General features: G+C 40.1%; 1 protein-coding gene across 2 annotated transcripts in view; it reads right to left on the reverse strand.

The window, feature by feature from the left end:
• Positions 1–22,241, reverse strand: part of HSPA12A (heat shock protein family A (Hsp70) member 12A) — a 53,084-nt gene that overhangs the window by 16,596 nt on the left and 14,247 nt on the right. The window contains exons 1-5 of one of the 2 annotated variants that reach the window (XM_030241113.2): positions 21,589–21,832; positions 20,721–20,848; positions 14,370–14,556; positions 13,424–13,528; positions 11,481–11,597 (exon numbers count right to left, since the gene is read on the reverse strand). In XM_030241113.2, the coding sequence (XP_030096973.1) occupies positions 11,481–11,597; positions 13,424–13,528; positions 14,370–14,556; positions 20,721–20,725 (414 nt within the window). In that variant the 5' untranslated portion in view covers positions 20,726–20,848; positions 21,589–21,832. Of the gene's footprint in view, positions 1–11,480; positions 11,598–13,423; positions 13,529–14,369; positions 14,557–20,720; positions 20,849–21,588; positions 21,833–22,241 lie in introns of those variants that run through there. The other variant, XM_009087159.4, reaches the window with a different exon arrangement.

A 22,241-nucleotide genomic window follows, 5' to 3' on the forward strand; every position in this document is an offset into this window, starting at 1 on the left:
TTTGCTGTATTTTTCACTTTCTGCTTTCTGTCTGCCTCACTCCGCGTTCTTGCCCATTGCTGCCCAAGCACTGCTGTAATAAACACCAGGGATTCACAAGTTAACAGGCTTGAGCAGGGCAGATCTAAACAATGCTTCAATATTCAACAATCTAGAGATCATCCTGGCAGACACACCAATTTGCTTTTGCAAAAGTGGGACAGACACACCAATTTGCTTTTGCCCAGGGCAGCTTACAGCAGAGTTTAGAACAGAGCAGTGTCTTGACTCCAGCCTGCTAAGGAGATTTTCTTGCTCCCATAACCCTCACTAGCAGTCATCACTTATGGAATATGAAGGAAGCAGAGAGCAGTTTCCCCAAGAACACAAAAGTGGAAAACTCATCATGGGATTACAAAAATTATTTGAGCGCAAAAAAATTCTTAAATCAATTTGCAAGATATTGCTGCATTTATCCACCTGGGAGAAGCAAAGAACACTATGAAAAGAACTGCTCTAAAATTCAACTTTGCTCATATGCCTGAGGACTAGGATTTCATTTTTTGACAAGAGAACTCCCAGACCTCACTCCCTCCAGTAGCACAGGTCTGTGTGCTGGTGCCAGTGCATTGCTGTTCATTTGCCAAGATGCATCATGGACAGCAAACTTGAAAGCACTTCAAAGTCTCATGTACTGGAGCATAAATAATTTCACCATCCAGATGCAGGTGAATTCTCATCCTGGCCACCAGGTCTGTTTTTATAGCCAGAGAGGTGTCACCAGGAGAGAGCCACAGCTGACCACAACACATTCCTGTTTCCCTGACCAGCATCAGCTGCCAGCTGTTGGAGTAATTCACCACTAGCAAATATTGAGGTCTGGACTGCAGCTCACTACAGCAGTCTGAGCCCTTCAGAAAACTCTTTTCACTCACTCTACATGCAGAATCACCATTGATAACAGATTAAAAGATACTGCTTTCAAAATCCAGCCTCACATGCCACAACACACAGGGAAAAAAAAAATCAATGCCCTTTTATTTCTTGGTAATATTGTAACCTCTATGACATTAAAGACAGCATTATAATAGAATACTCCATGTTAGCCAGTCTTTTTAAGGTAGGCCTAGATGAAAATGGCCCATCTCTGAATGCTGCTGTAATTTAGCATTTAGCTGCAGCTCTCCACAGCCAGACAGAACACCAGTGTGTTCTTTATTTATTACACCACAGTGACCTCAAAAGAAGCACAGTGTTAGGAAATCCACCATGATTGACGTTTCCTATTCTATCCTTGCAAATTACTGAAAGCAACACTTAAAATTTCTTCTTTTTGTTTTTTTTTTCAGAAAGATACATCAGATATATTTTCTAAGGGGGAAAAGAAATAGCCTGACCACTGATTTGTAATACAAGGAACATGCCTTATGTGGAGTGAAGCTCTTTTGAGCTATAAAACTTATTAAAAGAACAACTGGATGAATTCTACTTTTTTTCTGCTTTGATATATTTTGTAGTAATTTAAGACCTGATTCACTACTGCTGCAGGGCTGTAGGCACTGCATTCACAACTGATAAAGCATTTCCAGATACAAAAATGTAGCATAAATAAAAGAAACAGATAAATGCATGAAAGATAAAAAGAGCCAGCCTCATTACACAGTTGGAAAAACAAGGCACAGAGGCTAAAAGGCTTTCCTTAAGGTTGCACAGGAACCCACAGCCAGGTGGGAATTCCCTCCACAACCCCAGACCTCCAGTTCAGTGTCACAGCCAAACTGCTCTTCCCCAAGCAGGTTCCATGTCTGCCCATGGCATGGGGCACATGCAGAAGCTGCAGGAACAGCTTCACCCATCACCTCCACAGCCTTGGGTCCCACTCTCCTTTCTCACTTTATCACCTCCACCAACTGCACTACTTTAATCACTGCTGAAGCAATGCTGCAGACCAGACAAGTGCAATGATTCATTCTTCTGGTCAGTAGAAAAAACCTTTTAAACCTGTTTTACCACTACAGCCCCATTTGTAAGTACCAGAGATAAAATTGAGAAGTTGGAATCCCATGAAACAGCTCTGTAAAAACCATGGGGTTCATTAGGAAACGAAGCTCTGCAGGACAACCAGATTATTCAGCCAAAACAAGAGAAGCTGAGAATTAACATCAACATTTTCCTATTTTCCAAGATACTTATTATAATTAGTAACAATAGGAAAGGCATGATTGCAAGTTAAGCACTGTGCAGGCTGCATGAAGAAAGTGTTGTGAGGCTGAATCAAGGCAAGACAAAACAGTGGCTGGAAATGAAGTGCCTTCCACTGTTTAAACTAATCAGTTCATTGTGTTAAGGGCTTCATGATAACACCATCCACTTAGTGCCTTGGGGACTGAGCTCCTCTAATCCTCCTCCTTTTTCACTAGCTAGCACTTTCTCCAGTCCTATAGCATCAGACTGGGATGTCACAAATAAACCACTGAGATCTAATTACGGAGGCAGAGCGTGCCAGGAAAGAAGATGAGCAACATGGGAAAAGTCTCCCAGCAGTGTCCCAAAGAGCCACTGGAGGGGAAGCAGGGCTGGCAGGGTGAGTGGGTACCACAAAGCTGCAGGAAAAGTCAATGCACTTTCACTGGAGCCACAGCCTGGAGAAGGTTTAAAAAAAAAATGTTTGAAACTCACTACAGCATCACATAGCCTGCTGCTTTGCCCTTAGAGATCAGAGTGATGAGGAGTGCTGCAGTACAGGAAATATTGTGGGTAAATAGAATAGACTGAGGTCGAGACAGCCCAGTTAGCTCTGCCCGCTTATCTCTTCAAAGACAGATTCTTAAAATTGCTCAACAACCACAAAATAAACAGGGTTTTCAAAGATTCCTCTTGGTGACCACAGCAAAGAGGCTGGGTTTGACAAAGGCAGTGGGAAGAGCTGCTGGGTGCTTCCCTCCTTTCAAAATTATATACTCTGGATAGAAGAGCCCAGAGGAAAACTGAATATTGACTTTTTTTAAAAAAAATCCAAACCCACAATGTTTGGGTGGCAGGTGATCCTGCAAAGATCTGCCATCTACAATGTCAGAGGCACTTCTTGCTTCACAGAAACAAGAGCATTTTGCTTTCTCTTAACATTCACTACACATACAGGCATATACCTAACAGATATACATACATTCATACATTTTCACACTATTACTGCTGGCTGAACTAAAATCAGGCTTGTGGCACAGGCTGTCCTTTATCCTAGCCTGATCAGGTGTCACTGATACTTTGCATTTCACAAGTGAGAACATTGTGGATAATTGTCACAGCTGCAGAATTCTTTCAGGGTCAGCTTCCCCATCTGTACAGCTCAGGGAGAGGACAAAGATACTCATCCCTCTGTCAGAAAACTGCTTGAGAAAGCATAAAGGCCATCTCAGGCTATGGTAAAAGTAACTTCATTTTGCAGACAAGGGGAATACAAACTATGGAGGATGAAAAAGCCACTAATGGAGGGGCACCAACTGGAAGCTGAGATCCCTGTAATAGTTTTCATTTACTCACTTCACACAAATGTAAGTGATGAAATAAAATGAAAGGCATAAAAGGATGAAATCCAAAGTAAAAATCAGCCTTTAAACCTTCCTTGGGATTTTGGGTTATTCCTGAGAGGGCTCTTTTGGGGCCTCAGACATTTTCCCTTCTGCCATGAGGAAGCAGATCCTGTCACTATATATTTATACACTATTTCCCTGCTTTTAAAACACCAGGGTGTAGCCTTGGCAGTGCTTTCTGAACTCCCAGGGCTTGTCCAAACCAGAAGCCTGTATAAAGGAACTTAACCCACAGAAAATTCACAGCCTTCCCACAGTTTCCACCTGGGCCAAACCCACTGCTGCTCCCACTTCAAGCAGGGAACTCACAAGCTGTGAGGTTCTGTGAAGGGTTTTGGGGTGAAATCCTCACATCTCTCCATCAGGATAGATGGTAATAAGGCACCTCACACTGGCACCTGTACAACTGGTTTGGTGACCATCACTAGACGACACAGAAATTAATTCCAATTAATAGTTACACTAAGAAATTAATTCCAATTCATAGTTACACTATCTCCCTTTACAGCTCTGCATGACCATGTATGCTGAAGGACCAATAGGTTTAGGCTAGCGTTCTATTTACAGTTAAAATTAGTTTTATGGTGAAAGAAACTCTTGTTGGCCAAGGAGCAGTTGAACAGCTGCCTGCAGCTCTCTGAAGGGCAGGTCCAAAGCAGAACACAATTTTTCTCAGTCTTCCAAGGAGATACAAAGACTGACAAAAGCCACAGCAGCTTGTGGGGTCCAAACTGGGTGCTAAAACCCCTTTTTTACTAAGATGGTGATGCAGCACATGAACAGCTGCTCAGGAAGGCATCTCTGTCTTTGGAGAGCTTTAAAACTTGACTCAATAAAGCCAGGCTGACCAAGTGTAGCAATAACCCTGCTCCACCTGGAAGGTCAGGCTAGATGATCTCCAAGCAACACTCCCACTTAAAGCTTCCATGACTAAAATGCTGCAGGTATCCTACACTGAGAGAGGCCAGAACTGCAGGAAGGAATCCTTCCCAAAGGCCAAGGACCCACACACTTTTTCCCTCCTTGTCTTTGTGACTTGTGTCAAATCCTTGTGTGTATCATGAGAGGGAGCCCATGGTGTCTGACAGGCTGACAGCAGGACCAGACCCACTGCTGCAGTTATTCAGGTCCTCACAGGTTTCTGTATGGATTATAATTAGAACTTTTGTTCAAGTGTCTTGGAATCAAAAGGAAACATTTGTCACAGCATGTATTTTTTTTATTTTTAAAGCTAAAAAAAAAATAGAGTACAACAGCCTCAAGCAGTCCTGTAATCCTAAACATCAGCCATGAGCCACATGAAAAAGTGATGCTACATTTGCAATTGGTTCAGTGCATCAGGGGTGCACGAATTGAGTTTACAACACTAACACAATCTGCACTCAAAAAAAACTGTCTTGTCAGAGAAGGAAATTCAGTTCTAATCCATTAATTCATTCATTCTAGAGGTAAAAATGGTCTTTATGCTTAAAAACATGATGATACAAATAGCAGACATGGACTTGAAACCATGCAGCTTTTGCATTCAGCTCTGCCACAAGCTTCCTATATAACATTTTGTAAATCACTAAGAACAAATTTTGTGAAACATCCCACTAATGAAAAAGCATCAGCTTCTGAGTACCCAAATCAATACTAAGTTTTTCAGTGGAGCTGTTGCTGCAGTTTGCTGGAATGAGGTGTGCTCAGGCTCTGAACAATCACCCTGGCTGACTGTGCATGCACATACCTGATCAAATAACTTTGGGCCAAAGCAGAATCCATTTGATATTTCACTTCTGTCTGCTAACCTGTCAGTAAAGCTATTCCTGTGGTAAGAAACAACATGGAACATTTCTCCCTCTTAATGTCTGCCTAGAAACTATGGCATTATCTCATTGTGAGAAGCAAGAAAACAAATGGGGCACCTGGAACCATAATGAAGTGTGACTTTTATTTTCAGGACACTTAAAATAATGAATGTGTGGAGCTGCACTGGCTGTAGCAAGAACTGCTGCATTTGTGTGGCCACTGATCAGATGAATCAGTTTGTTACAGACAGCTGGGCTGTCTGATTGAGATAAATGCCTTTGCTAAGCACAGCCAGACTGCCTCAATTTATTTTTCTACTGTAGCTATTACCCAGCTAAGAGTAAAAATTGCTTTACCTGAGCATTTCTATACTTCCTATTTTATACATTACTATTATTATCTATTCTTTTATTTTCAACCTGAGCTTGGAATTCTTTGGAACTGTAGAGACTGTTTGACTCTATTGATGAAATTTATACTTATTATATTATGTCTTTTGGATTTTGTATTACAATTTCCTCTTTTTAATTTATAAAACCACTTTTTTTTCTTTTCGGAAGAATGATGGAACATAAGGCAGGAAATACCTGAATTATGACCACTGGCTGCCAATCATGAAGCAGCACTTTTGTTTACAATTCATGGAGAAGGTTCTGGAGTTTACCTGTGCCTATTTGACAAAAATCTTTTATTAACTGCTCATAACAAAGATAATTTCTTGCTACACACAGGCCAAGCAGAAGATTTCTGCCTCATGAGAGAGAAAAGGATTTCTCGTATTTGTGAGACATGACAGAATACCAGTAATTGCAGCAAACCTTACTTAAGACATTAGATCCAGTGTATCACACTTTGGTCTCAGAAGTAACCCCAGACACCATTTTCCAAGGAGAGGAATCTTGGATAATTTTTTAGGTAAGGAATAACCACAAGAGACTGAAATCACCAACGTTTTTCTTTGCACAAACTGCATGTTTTGTTGAGACCACAAATCCAAATTAGCATTACTAAAGCTGAGTTACATATTGCTGAATGATACCAAGTAGAAGCTGTGTTTTTTGACAAGTTGAATGGGACCACAGTGGCATTTGGTCCATATTTCTCCAGGGTGATGCTGCTGCAGCTCCTTCCCAAGGGACTCCTGTCACAGATCACATTTGGGCAGTAACTGAAAGCTTAGCTCCAAGTGGCATTACCAAGAATTTTTTTGCTGCATTACATTATATCCCCCAAGGTGCAGGAGAACATTACTTACAAGTTTGATGAGTAGTGTGCATTAGAAAAATGAAGCCATTAAATTCTCATAAGCTTTTCAATTTTTAATGTTATAAAACTCTAGAAATGCTTTTTGTACCCGGGGCATGCACTAGTTACCACAACAGCAAAGTCTGGCTCTTCCTAATGTCTCAGGCTCTCTCCTTCCCTGTATTTAGAACCATCTTCATTGAGGGTCCTCATGGCTCAGGCTGATTTTACTAAAAAGCCACAAGTGGCCCTCACTGAGAAGGACCTGCACTGAGAAAAATGCCTGCTTGCTCTTTTCTGTGAGATGCATCTTGTTCTGTACCTTGGGCTTTCTCATTTTGCCTTCATACTTTTCCTTACAGTTCCAATTTCAGCTCGTATTTCTCTTCTTTGTAACTGAATATTGGCATCTAAGATGTCTTTTAGACCAATCTATTGACCTTTTCTATGAATTTATTATAATCCAACCCATTAGTTTCAGACCCTGCCCATGCTGAGTTACATTTGTGGGTTTCTATCACTCCCTAATGATTGCAGTTTACAGCCTTTCAGACCATTTTCTTTTTGGCCTGGTAAATGATACCTAGCACAGCCTTTCCACCAGGCAGAATGAAGATTCTATTTTTTGGCTATTTCTGTTGCTTTCAGTCGATTTCTAAGAGCTTGAGAAATGTGTTTAAAAACTTTGTAAGAGACAGGCACAGACTGACTCTTACAGAGAGTGCTATGAAAAGCTCTTTTTTTACTTGCTTAGCAAAAGAAAAAACTCCAAATGCTCCAACTTGTGCCACAGAAGTGAACAAACTTTTGAGAAATGTACAGAACTGGACTAGCAGATGTCTCTGCCTTCATGGGAACCTGGCTGAGGAACTCAAATGTGTAAGCAGAAATCAGTTAATACACATTTTTTTACTCTGTAATCCACATCCCTCAGTGAATTCTTATTTCCTAATTAAGCATAGATAAGATGCAGAATTCTCCCCAACATCACTCAATAAACAACTTAATCCTCATTATTAAAAAAATCTTAATATCACAAAAGTGAAATCAGAGACTCAACAGTCCCCCACAAGCTACAAATAGTCAGGATGGTTGATGTATTAACACACTTCTGCCTCACCTGCCTCACTAACAAGTACTGTTTCAGAAAAATAACCAGCTTCCCAGGGCTGCTCACACCTTCTTAGGCAGTTTATAGCAGAAGCCTGACACACTGTCCCTACACAAATAAATTTCATGTGTATGTATTTTCTGTACAGAACAGTCTTATGAGGGAATAAATTCACAAATTTCAATCTGGTTAAGCCTCCCAAGCCACCTTTAAAAAATCAAATATACTCCATGTCATGTTTTTATCAGCAAGGAATTTCTTGTGCTGTCACATTATTCTCTTGCCAAGTTTGTTTATTTTTCTCCGAAGGTTTCTCCAGAGTAAAGCAATATTGATCAATGTCATGTCACAGACCCCAGAACACAATGTGTTAAATAATTCTCATTGTGCACATTCCATGACAAAACTGATGTGAAAACAATAATAAATGTTCAGCATAGGAGCTGGTTGAATGAAGCCTCTGGAATTTTAGGCTCACATGCTTTAATCCTATAACCAAGACTGCCTCTCTTTTTGTTTATATGACCTTACCCTGCAGATGATTTTATTTGCTATTTGTAATTGAAAAATAAATCTACTTCAGAGCTCTAGAACTCTATTTCAAAACTCAAGAGTTCATATTAAAAAGGAAAGAACCCTCAATATCTCAGACTTGAGCAACTGACTGATCTTTGAAAGCCCAGAGAGTATTCTGGGCAAGCTTATGAAAATGCACCAGCTTTCTCTTTCTTCTGCCCTGCCCCCTAAGTGCATTTGTTATGCCCTGTTCTACTTTCTTATCTCACAGCTTCTGCATTCACATATTCCTGCCACACTCCAAACTCTTCCTTAAGACTTCATTCCTGTTAGCATGTTCAAGGAATTCCAGCCTGCAGATTCTGCTCTGCTCTTCCTGTGTCCAAAGAATGTGAAGCACAACAACTGGGACACAGAAACAAGGAAAGTTGATGCTATTTATGATGTCTTACATTTTACTAATGGGGAGAATGGCAAATATGACTATAAACCCTGAAAGTCATTACTAAAGATGTAGTGAATTAGTGTGCAATGCACACTTATCCCAGCAGACATGGTTTGGGAAAGGAAACCCTAAGTTAAGTGAGTCCTACAGAGCTGAGAGAGAGCTCTCTTGCCACAGAGCTCTCTCCAGTTCTGACCAAACCTCAACAAGGTTCCCAGAGCCTCAGAGCCATCTCTGGACCCATGGGAGTGAAACATGAGGCACAGGGAAAAGCATCTGTGAACTGTCATTCAGGAATAAAGTAATTTTGATTCAGCAAAATAATTTATAAAGACATGCAACTCTCTACAACCTGCCAGACTGAGTCCCTCAGAAGGCCTCAGAGAGAACAAATACCTGCTTCAAAGAGGTAGTAACTCAGCTATAAAAATTGTTAAGGATACAAAAAGCACAAAAGATGGACACAGACAGGGCAGGCAGAGTAACAGCAAGAAGCCATGAGGAGTAGCTTTCTCATGTAAGTGGGTTAATCACAGTCACATTTTTGTAGGCATGAAAAAATCCAGCATTTTAAAGAGAGTTTCACAAGAGGAACATAAGTAAGCAATACAGATGTTCATGCAGCTTATGTCTGAGATGACAGAGATGGAGCCAAATGTGGGCTGATTCCCTGTCAAATGCAAGGCTACAAAACTCTTTCGGGGCAGTACTCTGAAGAGATACAAACCAGGCCAGACTACAGCTGCTGAAGCCAAGGAAATGATGTTGCAATAACCAAGATGCAAATCACTGACAGCCTGGATGAATGCTCAGCAGTGTGCAAAGACAGGAAAAGCTGTCATGCAGACAGAGTTAGCAGGATTTTGATAGGCTGGATGGAAAGAGAGAGGAAGAGCTGTGAGCTGAAGGAAGAAGCAGATTACTCCTTCAGTGAGGAAGCAGCACAGCAGCTGGAAGGGGACAATGCAAGAGCCCTTGGGCAGATGAGGAGTTCCAGGTTAGCAATGTTTTGTTTAAGGCAAACAGAGATGAGGAGACATCAGAGGTGCACTGAGATCATGGGTTGGTCACAAGGTGATGGGTGCTGAACACAGAAGCAGATTTCCAACACTTTATTAATTCCATTAGCTTTGCCTAGACAACTATTTAAACATTCCAGAAACACTAAGAGGGAGTGACTGAAGCTGTTTCAGTACTTCACTTCTCTTGGAGCTACCTCATTTGACACAGATTGCTCAGCAGATTTCCACAGCTCATTAATATTTTCTGCAAGTTAACTCTCAGCTCAGACTGGGGGTTGTAATTCTGTGTGTCTCCTGCTGCAAGGTTTCTACCACTGCCTTTTCACACTCTTTTTTCTACATGATGCCCCTCATTTTCAAGATGCTTCCATCTTCCAATAGCTAACAAGAGCTGCAACTTCTGATCCATCCATGAGGAACATCTGGATGCAGCAACAGGAATCTGGAAGACTGAACGGCAATTCAGGATTCTGTTTTCTGCATCTGTTTCTTCATCCCCCACTGCTTTGAAAAGATTCAGCCATGTGTCAAGCTAACATGAATTATTTTCCTAAACTCCATTTTTCCTGCAGTGGATCACACACCCCAAGTTAAAAGCCTTGTCAGCCCTTGCTGTTTGTCAAGCTTGCCCATAGAAGTACACAACCACAGACACAACCACAGACACAGACACTAATTAACAACATTCCATTGTGCCACAAATGAGAAATGCCAAGAGATCTACCTGCACCCTGCCCTGCTCCTTCCACAGCTCCCACTTCACGAGCACACATGCACACAGACAGCAGGCAGACAACAATATACAGAGATAATGAATGGGTCTCTAGTGTTTCAGATTTACCTACAACCGTGTCCTTCCATCAGAACTTTAAGAGTGTTTTGCTTCTGGCACTAGCATTAGCAATCCCACAATACAGACTGTTAAGAAAAACGTTGCTCAACATTAGAGATTGTTAGAAACAGAGTTAGAAAAATCTGGGTGCTTCCCAGAAGCACTCTGCAAATTACTCATGAACTAGAAGGTATTTTAGAAACTGTGCATTGCATAGCTGCTGCCAATGGGTTACACAAATCTCTGACAAAAAATCAAAAAGGAAAAAAAAAAACCCAACTAAAAATGAACATCCCGATGAAAAGGAGAATGTGTACATCTCATGTATAGAGACACAAACTGAATTTTAAATAAAGGACATGCATATGGAAAGTGCAAATATCTGAGGGGTGGCTGGGGGGGAAAGAATTAAATGTAGATAAAACTCTCACTGGCAAAAATAACATTTGAATTTAATTTCATATCCAGATTATCTGGTTCACAGTCCTTTCATTCCTACTGTGGGAAAACGGGAACTAGGAAAAAAGTTCCACCAAGGAGACTCTTTTCTTTCCCTCCTCTTTTCTTTTTTTTTTTTTAACTTTAAAAGTCTGTGATGACCTAAAGAGAGTAACAAAACAAAACTGTCCAGTATTTGAAACTCAACTTTCCCTAGGGTCTCAAAACTGCATCTGTACCACGTGCACTGAATTCAGCAGAAATACTTTGTCCAAGATGACCAAAATATCAGAGTCTGCAGTGAGGGACACCAATAAATAAAAGCAAATATTAAGAAAAAGGCATTTAAGAGATGAATACATACAACCTACAGCTTCTGCTGGGTAGAGTTAATTCCTCTTTCAACGTTTCTAGGCTGTATTTATACTAAATTGCCCCAAATACATTTTATCATTTAGCTTATAAACTAGGGCTTTAAAGGGGCATTTCTAGATTCAGCCTGTAATATTACCTTGTAGGCAGCTTGTCTCATAAACTGCTTTGCAGGCTGCTTCCAAATAGCAGGCACTGTAATGACCCATCTTACTTCAGTGTTTTCAAAGTCAGAGCCTCCTTGGTCACTGAGCTCCTAAAAATGGAAAAAAAAAAAAGAAAAGTAGAGGTGAATGTAAAATGATGGGTGCCTACAGGAAAACATTCTTTTCTGCTGGCTCTGATAACAGTAACCCTCTTGCAATTTTTTTCCCCTTACATCCATCCATGCTACAAATCAGAATTACTTCCAACCTGCCAAGAATGCTTTACTGTGCCAAAAGGTGGGATTAAGGTTGAAGCTTTCTCAAGGAGGCCTATAGAAAAGTTTACTGCTCAAAATAAAGTAGAAAAGTTGGCTTTTGCAAAAGCAGCAATTTACAGAATATTACAGCACATTTATGTACATCCTCAGCTATGGTTTGGGATTTGCTGTTAGCTTGAAGAATGCACACTTACACCTTGATTAACACACAGAAAAATATTTAGGGTATCACTGATGAACATTTATGTTTTACAATCTGGATTTTTCAATGACTTCTTTATACACCACTTACCTTTAAATCAAACTTTTATAATGCAGTTAACAAGGGGAAGTTACATTTAACCCCTCTAAAAAAATGACTGATTGGTCCTTCAAAATTTTGCTTTAAGCAAACATTCAAGACTAGTTTAGTACTTTTATTGTCCTTTTTTTTTCTCCCCTTAAAAAAGAAGGAAGTCTGTACTGCATTTGCAAATTAGGTGATATACTGACATGTTTTGGGCAAGGTTCCAAGTAAAATGTCATTACCATATGTCCTATCTAAATCTCCATCCAAACAGAGAAAGGTTCAGAAAGGTGGACAACAGGCCTTTAGAATGTAAAAAAATATGTTTCTGCATGTGCTGAGCCAAGGTGTTGTGTTTGTTTAGCTATGCTGCAGTTCAAAAATCCATGCTGGAAAAGTAGCACCTTTATACTGCACAGGGCACCACAGACAGACAGAGCACAGTGCAAAGTAACAGCTCACTTACATGGCATGTCTAATTAGTTCCAGGATTCACTCACAAATGCCAGGGATTTAGTTATTAACATCAGGAAAAGGATGTAGCCCTGAGCAGGCAGCACAGCAAATAGATGGGATTTTATCCAACATTCATATTTGCTAAAAATGTCCCCAGTTTACACAAAGGTCCAAGCCTGTGACTCCACAACCAACCCCAAAAAGTACAGTTAAAAGTACAGTTAAAAAGATGAGGCATTTGAGCTGTAGTGACAGGATTGCTTCTCTGCAGCCATAAGGAATAGACTGGGATCTCAGAGAAAATAAATTAAACCCATTCAAAAAAGTAGGTTAGCTCTTAACCACAAGGCTATTTTAAACAAGACTTTGGATGAATACTCTGATTTGACCCAGGAATTGCTCTGCTCACACTGACATTACAGTGGCACATTGGAAGCCAATATTTAAACTCACAATTGACGACTTACAGGAGATTTAACATCTCAAAACCTGTTTACTGGGGACATGTATTCCATTGGAGAATAAGAAAAACAATCTTGTGATCCAAGAAGACTGCAAGAAATGAGCACTGCAACATCAGAAATGGAAAATAATAAGCTTTTAAATTTTCTTGTCGAATGTACTTTTTTTTCCCCATTAAAAATACAGTAGAAAATACCTAAGTCAGTAAAAAGCTATTCAGAACTCTGCATCACTGGGATGCTATTAGTGAATCAAGCTTGACCTGTGCAAGGGGAAATTACTTCAGGCAATTGTGAGCTCTCCAGAGTCCACAGCCTGCCCAGTTTCTACACCTGCCTTGCTTTGTTTACATCAAATACAACTCAGGTCAAAGCTTGGCAATGCTAAAAATATTAAGCTCATATTTATACTAGTTATAAATACAGAAAATCTTGATAAGGAAGCATTACCCCACCTTTAATGCCTGTTCCTTAAAGAACTGCAGAGCATAAGCAAATATCTCAAGTGCTTTGACTTTTTTGCCATTTGCAGCTGTCAGGTCTGTCTCCATGGTAAGATTCTACATGAAAGAAAATAACTGGAAGTTATTAAAAGAAAAAGGCAAACATCAAAATAATTCCCACTGCTTGAGGACAGTGAACTCTTTATTATTCACCTGATTAGGAAAAAGTGACAAAACTATTCTGATGAGGATTTAACTCATCACTTGAATTTCCTGGAGCATGACACTTTGCTGCTTATTTTAGACTTTGTTTTTAAACACTTACCATGCCTACAGATAACTGCAGGCAGAGAAAGAAATATGGACTAAATATTAAACAATTGCAATAGATACATCTGTAAATAACTGCAATAAAGTTGCACATGCAAGATATTTAATCCAAGTTAAAAGTACAGATTTTGGTTCCCCACCAACAGAGGAAACCAGGAAACACCTCAAAACAGAAAGTACTGGCCAATTCCCAAAGCTCTAAAATGGATTAAAGACAAAAACACAATCAGTAGGAATAATGTCAAATTAACAGCCCTACTGGCACTTGCAGTTCTGGCAACGAATTCTGGGTGAATTTCCTTGGCTGCTCTAGAGCTCAGTCTGGCTCTTAAATCCCATTCCTGCTGACCAGATTTTTTGAACAAACCAACCTCATGCAGTCTCCCCAAGCAGGACATGAAGATCTAAGCAAAGCAGATACTGAACTTTAAAGATCTACAAGGAAAGCTGGCAAGATACAGCTGCCAAATGCAGTGAGAAACAAAAGGAATCATAATGCTAACTGAAGAGTTTAATTTACTTAATTTACTCTGCAAATGTAGAGATGCTTCACTTCCAGTTGACAAAAATTTAGTATTGTTCAGAGGAAAACAACTTGAGCAGCAAACACATTTTTGGTATTACTTACACCAGTGGTATGCAGCTTCATCTTAAACTTTTCAAAATACAGCCAGTGCTTTGATTCAGTGGGATCCAAATCATGGTAGAAGTCTCTTGCTGCATATCCAAAGCTATGGAACTTTCTCTCTGGTGTCAGGAGGATTGTGGTTGGGGTCTTCTGGTTGGAAACACCTGGATCTCCACCTTCCCATCGTCTGGCCAAAAAGTCAAACAGCTCCAGTAAGTGACGCTCAAGGTCAGAGCAGCAGGAAAAAACAAGTGTATCATGAGAAAAAGCTATGAGGTGGCAAAGTGCACAGATTGCTTTTCCCTCCAAAGATAGTAATTTCAAACCTTATAATATCAAAATCAAGTGGGTTTATTTCTACCTAAGAAAAAAGGAGTGCAATTTGCATTTCAGCTAATTCAACACATTTTTGTGGTTATGTATAATTCTCAAGGATCTATCTCACTCAGATAAGAACACAGGTTCCCTGAAGTAAGCCATACACAATTAAGGAAACAATTTTGTACTTCAAATTTCTACCTAAGCCAACACATGTAATAAATATTGTAGAGAAAAAAAAAATCAATAATTATCTAAGAATACTAATAAAAACCCAAATATGGCCCTTCCAATTGTGATTCAGACTTCATGAATGGTTACTCGCAAGGGATATTTTTCCCATTTTAAATTAGGGACCTGCTTAAGTCATCTAACATCACTGGGGAAGGTAGATTTAATCGCCATTTCTGTCCCAGAACATTCCCTGAAACAAGACAAACCAGTTCAACCAACATCTGATCATGTGCTTCATTTCCTAGACACTTGAAACTCCGAAGGCATCCATGTCTGCAGGTGCTGAGCTCTCTGCACTGCACTTTCTACTCATGTGAAGTTGATGGATTTCGTGTTTAAAATACCCAAAATGCTGCACAAGTTTCAAACTGTCAAAAATGAAGCAGACTTCCCCAACCTCCAAGGTTGTTAAAGGCACCACAATATTTCTTCAACCACTGGTGAATTAAAACTATCCTATCTCATCAAGATTGTGAAGGTATTTTTAGGGGATACCCATGAAAGTATTAAGGCAAAGTAAAACCAAAGCTGCTTTCACAGAACAGATCAGGAAATAAATAAGGAAATAAATAAGAACACTGAATATGGGAACACCCAGCAGCAGGAACTGAACGGGGGCATGGCAGGACAAAAAGGTCAGACAGTAGAAAGTTGTAGAAACAGCTGTGAGCATTCCTTCTCCATCCCCAAAAAAAGGGCAGAATGGAAGAAACTCACATTACTGTTCCTCCCCCCACCATATACAAGTACTTTCTGTATGAGAAACAAACATTTACCAGAAAACATTTTCTTAAAAAGGCATCAGTGGAAAATCTGTTTATGCTCTCAGACATAATCATAACACAGCTCAAACAGGAGCCAAGTTAAGATCACACAGGCAACTGCATTCATTATTAAACTGCACGTCAATTGCTTTTTCTAAAGATAGCAAAACATACTTTCAGAACATACTCCTGCCAAAGCCCTCATTCTGAAGCATAAAAAGTCTGCCTTGCTCTGTGGCAGCTGTTTATGTGACATAGGAAGGGTATGTAGAAAAAATAATTTCCATTTCACTCTCAGAAACAGTTGAATCCATTGAACACTAATTGACCTCCAGACCAAGGCAGAAAACTGCCATGGCAAACTGCAATCTAAGGGGTTGGTACTTGGCAAAATAACAAGGAATGGGATCTTCTGAAGGGCTGGGACCCCTTCACATCATCCAACTGGATCAAACAGAGCAAAATCTCTCTTTTTAGCTCAAGCAGCAGAGAATTACACATCTGAACTTCCTTCGGTGCAGAGGACAATTCCACTGCCCTGCAAGCAGAAACAGCATGATGAGGAGTGGAATGATTTCCACATTCACCCACTGGAAAAAACTTCCCTAAATCTGCCCAGTTCTGCTGCTCAGCCCCTGAGCCATGATCAGCTGGCAAGGGCTCTGCTCCAGGTCATTTCTTCTAACCTGCTGCTAGAAATGCACTTGGTCAACTCCAAACTCTTTGAGTAGGTGTTTCAGCAAACATATGGTTCCAATGTGAAGAAGCTGGGATCTCACAGCTCATGAACAGAAAACACTGCTATTCCAGCAGATTGTTAAATCCCACACACCCGCTGCAAGCAGAGAGGAGACAGACTGATATCGTTTTTGCTTGGAATCATTAATGATTCATTCTGAGTCACTGGTGGGAAATGCCATAAATAGGCTGTGGCTAATAACAATGCTTCTTTGTTTTTCATTATGGCCAGGCACATTTTCTCTTTCCAGAATAAGCACGCTTAAGGTGCAGTTTAAATGAAGAAAAATTTACGTTCAACGCCGCGGGATGAAATTTTCAAAGCCACCTGGAGAATTGGATGTTTGCTTCCTGATGAGTTTCTGATGGAAACTGGACACAGTAATTGCTCAGCACGTTCTAAAGCCCCCAGCTTGCATTACTGTTCAGTCACAGAAAGGACAGCAAGGAAAGAGAAGGGGAAGCAGGACTCTACCATTTGCAATCAGAGATTTAGAAATACTCCGGTGTGATGTTTTTCCAGAGAGAAGCAGATGCAAAAGCATGGGAATGGTAATTCCTGGCTGCAACACTCTTGCCAGGTGGAGCCCTGGCCTCACTCCAGTTACAGGAGGATTTTAGTCAGTAGGACTAGGACTGCAAAGCTTTCATTTGCAGTATGCTTTCATGGTACCAATACAGGCAAAATAATGGTAAAAATTAGGAAAAAAGAAAAAAGAAATGCCTATCAAAAGCACAAACCAATACAAGCCAGAACTGCTGTAAATAGATGTGGGAGATATTTTTGCAGTGCAGAATCACATTTAAAAAAACTCTTCAAAGAGAACCAAGGTAGATTTCTTCCAAATGCAGATATATGAGCTCCTAGGCTGATATAAATCAACAGGATGAACAGAAATATAAACAACATAGACCTGTTTATAGCCACAGAGCATCTAACTGTATACCAGAAGTGAAAATAGAAACAAGAGAGTCAGTGAGGAAAGAAGGACAAGGTCAAACAAAGGTTAGAGAAATGCCTTCACTTGCACCTCAATCTGGCTAAGACAGACCAAAGAGGGACTTGTGCAGAGTGATGAGAATTTGATCCAGAGCTGCAGCACCACAGCCAAGGAAATGAAACACTGGGGTCATCAAACTGCAGCTGAATGCCACCAGCAGTGTGTGTGCAGAAAAAAGGCAGGTGTGTGCCTCCCAATAATTACAGTCAAACAGGGAAGAGAGGGAAGGGGGAAAAACCTGAAGTTGCACTGAAAAGAGACCACATTCTACCTCCTTTCAAAGACAGACTGCCATTTGTTTCATAGCCACATGCATTTCTTCATTTATCCTCCATCTATGAAATACTCCCATTCAGCTATCTAGCCAGTAGCCAAAACATCTGTAACCTCATGTAAGTGCACATAACTCAAGAGGAGTTTTTCAGAACTGCGTAATACCTCATGTATTCCATCCAAATGAGATGTTATTACTTATTCTACAGCAGAAAATTTTCTGGGTGGCTCTGGCACTGCCCTGCTCACTGAAGTGCTGAGCTCATGGCCAGGCAGCTCAGATGCCTTTCCTCCAGTCTCAAGTTATGCTGCAAACAGCACTCCTGTAACACATTCCCTCTGCAAAAAGAACCTGAACCACAGCTACCTGTAACAGAAGCTGGGGGCAGCTATCAAGAGTTGTCAGTACTACCTAAAACTGATAAAACAGTAACTAAGGTTTTGCAATCAAAGTGAAGTCATTCACTGAACATTTACAAACCCACACCCAACTCCAAACGTGCTGAGATGAGTGAGGCCACTCATACATTTAAAGATAAATACATGCTTAAAGAACTTTGTAAAGAACTTATAAAATACAATTTTTTTTAGCACTCCGCATCACAGCAAATAAACACACAGTTAAAAATGTGACTTTGTTTGCCTCCTAATTACACAACAAGAATCATGGCACTGCTGGTACTACACCCAAACCTGGAGCTAAAGCCCTGTGTGTTCACCCTTTTCCAAAGTAGGACCTTCTAAATAAATCCACCTTACCCTTATAGAGAAAAGCAGCTTTGTTAAAAGGCAGTCAGAAATCTAAGTATCTGGAAAGAATCAACACTAAGGAGGGAAGGTGGAAAAAATGTTGGGAAGTAGAGAGGACCATGCATCACTGGTATGCTTTATTTTAATGTAAACATTCTCGAGTGCCGGCGGGAAGCTACATTTACTCTGCTGAAATATTTGTAAGTTATCCTACATGTAAGCCTCATTATATACAGCCCTTAATACCTTCTGAACTACTGCAGACTTGCTTTAATAAATATACCATTCTTTTGAATGGTTCAATTCATGATTGGGTTTCATGATTTCGTGAGTACTAATATATAAATGTATATAAAAATATCACATGTATTACTTTGTAAGTCCATTTCAATTACATCTTGCCAAAATCCTTTCCAGATAGAAATATCTATTTTAAAAAATTAAAATAATTCTTGGTATTAAAATATTTGCCATTGTTTGAAATATCTGTTGGAAATATGAATACACCCCCCCCCAAAAAGAAAAGAAGTTTATTTAATTTCTTTCAACTTCAGAATCTCATATCCTAGCTACATAGCTCTGAAATCACAGTCATGCTGCCATTACTGCATGAGGAGGAAAATGTCATGTTTTGACCCACAAGTAGCAAAATGTCAGCTGAGATTTGGAATCAGCACCTGGATTTCAATGTCCAGTGACTGACAGCAGGAAGCCTGGAAAGAAGAAGGGATTTCCCCCAGGGAAGGAAAACCTAATCCATATCGTGAATCCAGCAGCAAAAACAGGTCCTAAGGTAAAACTTGAGTCCAAGGCACTTCAAGGACTTCCCCAGAAAGAGCAGTGATTGCCCACAGTGAAACCTCCAGCATTTACAGGACCAACACAGAGCTGTTCTAAACACAATTTAGGCTTGCTCAGGTACAGCTTCAGTGATGTTCTCCCTCATTCCATCCAACTTCTTTAAGACCTTTAACTAATTACTTGCTGCCAAAGAGAACAGGATTGATAACACGGGTTCCAGCTTGCCCACCCTGAGAACTGTCAGAGGCAGCAAGACAGGGTGTGTCCTTTGACTTCAGCCTTGTGCACCTTCCTGTGCTGCTCAGACAACAAGAGATGGCTGAAATGCAGAAAAGACCTGGAAAACATTACTTGTCCATCCTGCAAATGGCAGATATCTTTGGAACTGGATGGCAGAATACCATTTCTAAATTCACTTTCCTTTAGAGAGTATTTTAAATCCCTCAGCTGCATTGGTTTGCAGCCATCCACAAAGCAACTATGCAGGCTGACTGCACAATCAATAGTGTCTGCTGAGATTTAGGGAGCTGCATTCAGCTACCACCTTTGCTTAGAAAAAATGCAGTATATCACACCGGACTGCAGCAAATTAGGCTTTTTGACCTTTTGTTCTCAGCATTACAGCACAGTACCTACTTCTGCAACAGCAGCACTGTTTAGAAGAACATCTATGGCTGAGCTTTTCATATACACTTTTTTAGGTTTAAAATTCTTGCTCTCATTACAATATAGTCATTTTAAATATACTATAATAATAATAATTAAATATGTTTTAAGTTTATTTATAACTTTAAAAAAATACCATAAAATACTATAGCAATGGTTTGTAGGGCAAACATCTCAGGTAGCTGCCATAACAGTTTTTGCTTTTGTGACTGCATACAGTTATATTGTGCTGATTTAATAAAGAAATAAAAAATAAGAAAAACTCCCTACATCACAACATCTAAAGTCTGTCCTTTACATACATATAACACAGACAGATTTCACATCAAACATTCATTTTCACATTCATGCCTCTTGACTGCTTATTACCCAACACCATTGGATCATTATCATAGATTTGATTCAGATTTAATACCACAAAGCCAAACGAACTCCCAGTGCAAGTAACCAAGTGTTGTACACCCCACTATACACAGTGAGATTCCAGGGGATGGGCAGCTCCTGGATGCCATGGCCTTAGTAAATCAGTGTCTGAGATAAGGGCATCCTGACTTATTAACTCTGCTCCCTGAACAATTCTGAATACTCAGATTCCTCCTTCTACTCTGTCATCTTGTAAACTCAGCAAAACAAGAATCAGAATACAGTAAGATGCAGCAAAAAGTCATAACCATGAGAAATCTGCACACTGTGGTAATGCCAGACAAATCCAGACACTTCAGGCTCCTGTAGAAAATAATCTGTGGCTACTGCAGGCAACCCATGTTCTCAGAGTCACAAACCAAATGCTGCATTGCAGCCCTTACCTCATTACATGAATACATTCTGGCTCCTTGGTGAAGCTGTAGGCGTAGCCACTGGATGTTGTGCCAAAATCAATAGCCACAACAACAAGAAATAACTGTTCTACAGCATCCTCTGCCTCAGAGTCCTTCTGTTAAACAGCAGAAGAAAAAAAGACACAGAGTCACTGATCAGAATCATTGTAACCTGTCACAAGTTTTGCTCTGCAAGACCTTCATATCTCCTCAGTGAAAATGAGAACTTCTCTAAATTTGCCCTTGTGACCAAAGTTGAAACCAGAAAGCTGCACATTCCAATGGAACTGGAAATTCAATGCATGACTCAACATATAAGCTAGAGCCTTTTATACATCATTTTCTATTCAAAGCTTCCTTCATGCTCATTTTTGGAATACTTCTGATCCTGTATTATTAAAACTTAGGGGTTTGGGGATGGTTTGGTTGTTTTTTTCCTTAAACTGATAAACTGAAGAATTTGTCCATCGATGTGATATATTTGGGACTTATTTGGTGGTTTTAGGAGTAAACTATATCATAAGTATGAACATGAATTACTATTACCATTCAGAAATAACAGAAACAAACCCACCCAAAACAGAGCAGTAAGGTTTACATCCCATGTTACAAAGAAGAATTTATATAACACCCATTTAGCCAGCACTACATGCTGCACTCCTGCCTGTGCTGGAATGTGGGAAGCTGCTCAGCTGCTCATGATGAATTTGAATCCTTCTCCTGCCTTTTACCTGTAATCCCACAATCCCTGAAAAGCAGAGTCAAAGGCAATATGCTCCAGACCCTTCACCAGCCTTGTTGCCCTAAATCCACCAGGATTGTACTCCCAGAAACACTTGGAAGCAACTGATGTTACCTTTCACAGACCGGCTGCCACATGGCCTCACTCTATGGGCTGTGTTCCACCACAGATCTCTGTTATTCCACACTTCCCACTTCCTGCACATTCCTGCTGTATCCCTACATTTTCCAAGAACTCTCCATACACCTGCTACTTGAAATGGAGAAACAACAGCAACAAGTTTTGGTCTCCAATCATAAAAAGACTTGTTTGGATTCTCCCAATAAAACATTTTCAACTAAGACAGTGTCTTCCTCAAAGAGTTTAAGGAGCAAATCTAACTGATATATGATGTAGTTCATCAGTGTGACAGAAGTAAAAGAGGAATTTCAAGAGTATCTAGAGAAAGAAGGGAATAAGAGCCAAAAACTATGGGAGAGAGCACTGGAAATCCTGAAGATGGGTTTTTGCACAATTCTGAACTCAAATCAGAAAGCTGAGGCAGTGTTCCACCACAGGCTCACAAGGATAAAAATGAACACAATCCCTTGCAAGAGCATGAAGCACACTGTGCATGTACTGTGTAACAAATTACACAAGTGATCTGAAAAAAGGGTAGGAGGTAGTTTTAATAGGAGTTTAGTAGGAGTATCAACAAAATTAGCACAATGTACAAGAGATTAAAACACACTACCTATGGGAAATGCTCTTGGTTGTAAAAGCTTACA

The sequence above is a fragment of the Serinus canaria genome, chromosome 6, assembly GCF_022539315.1.
Source record: "Serinus canaria isolate serCan28SL12 chromosome 6, serCan2020, whole genome shotgun sequence".
Lineage (NCBI taxonomy): Eukaryota > Metazoa > Chordata > Aves > Passeriformes > Fringillidae > Serinus > Serinus canaria.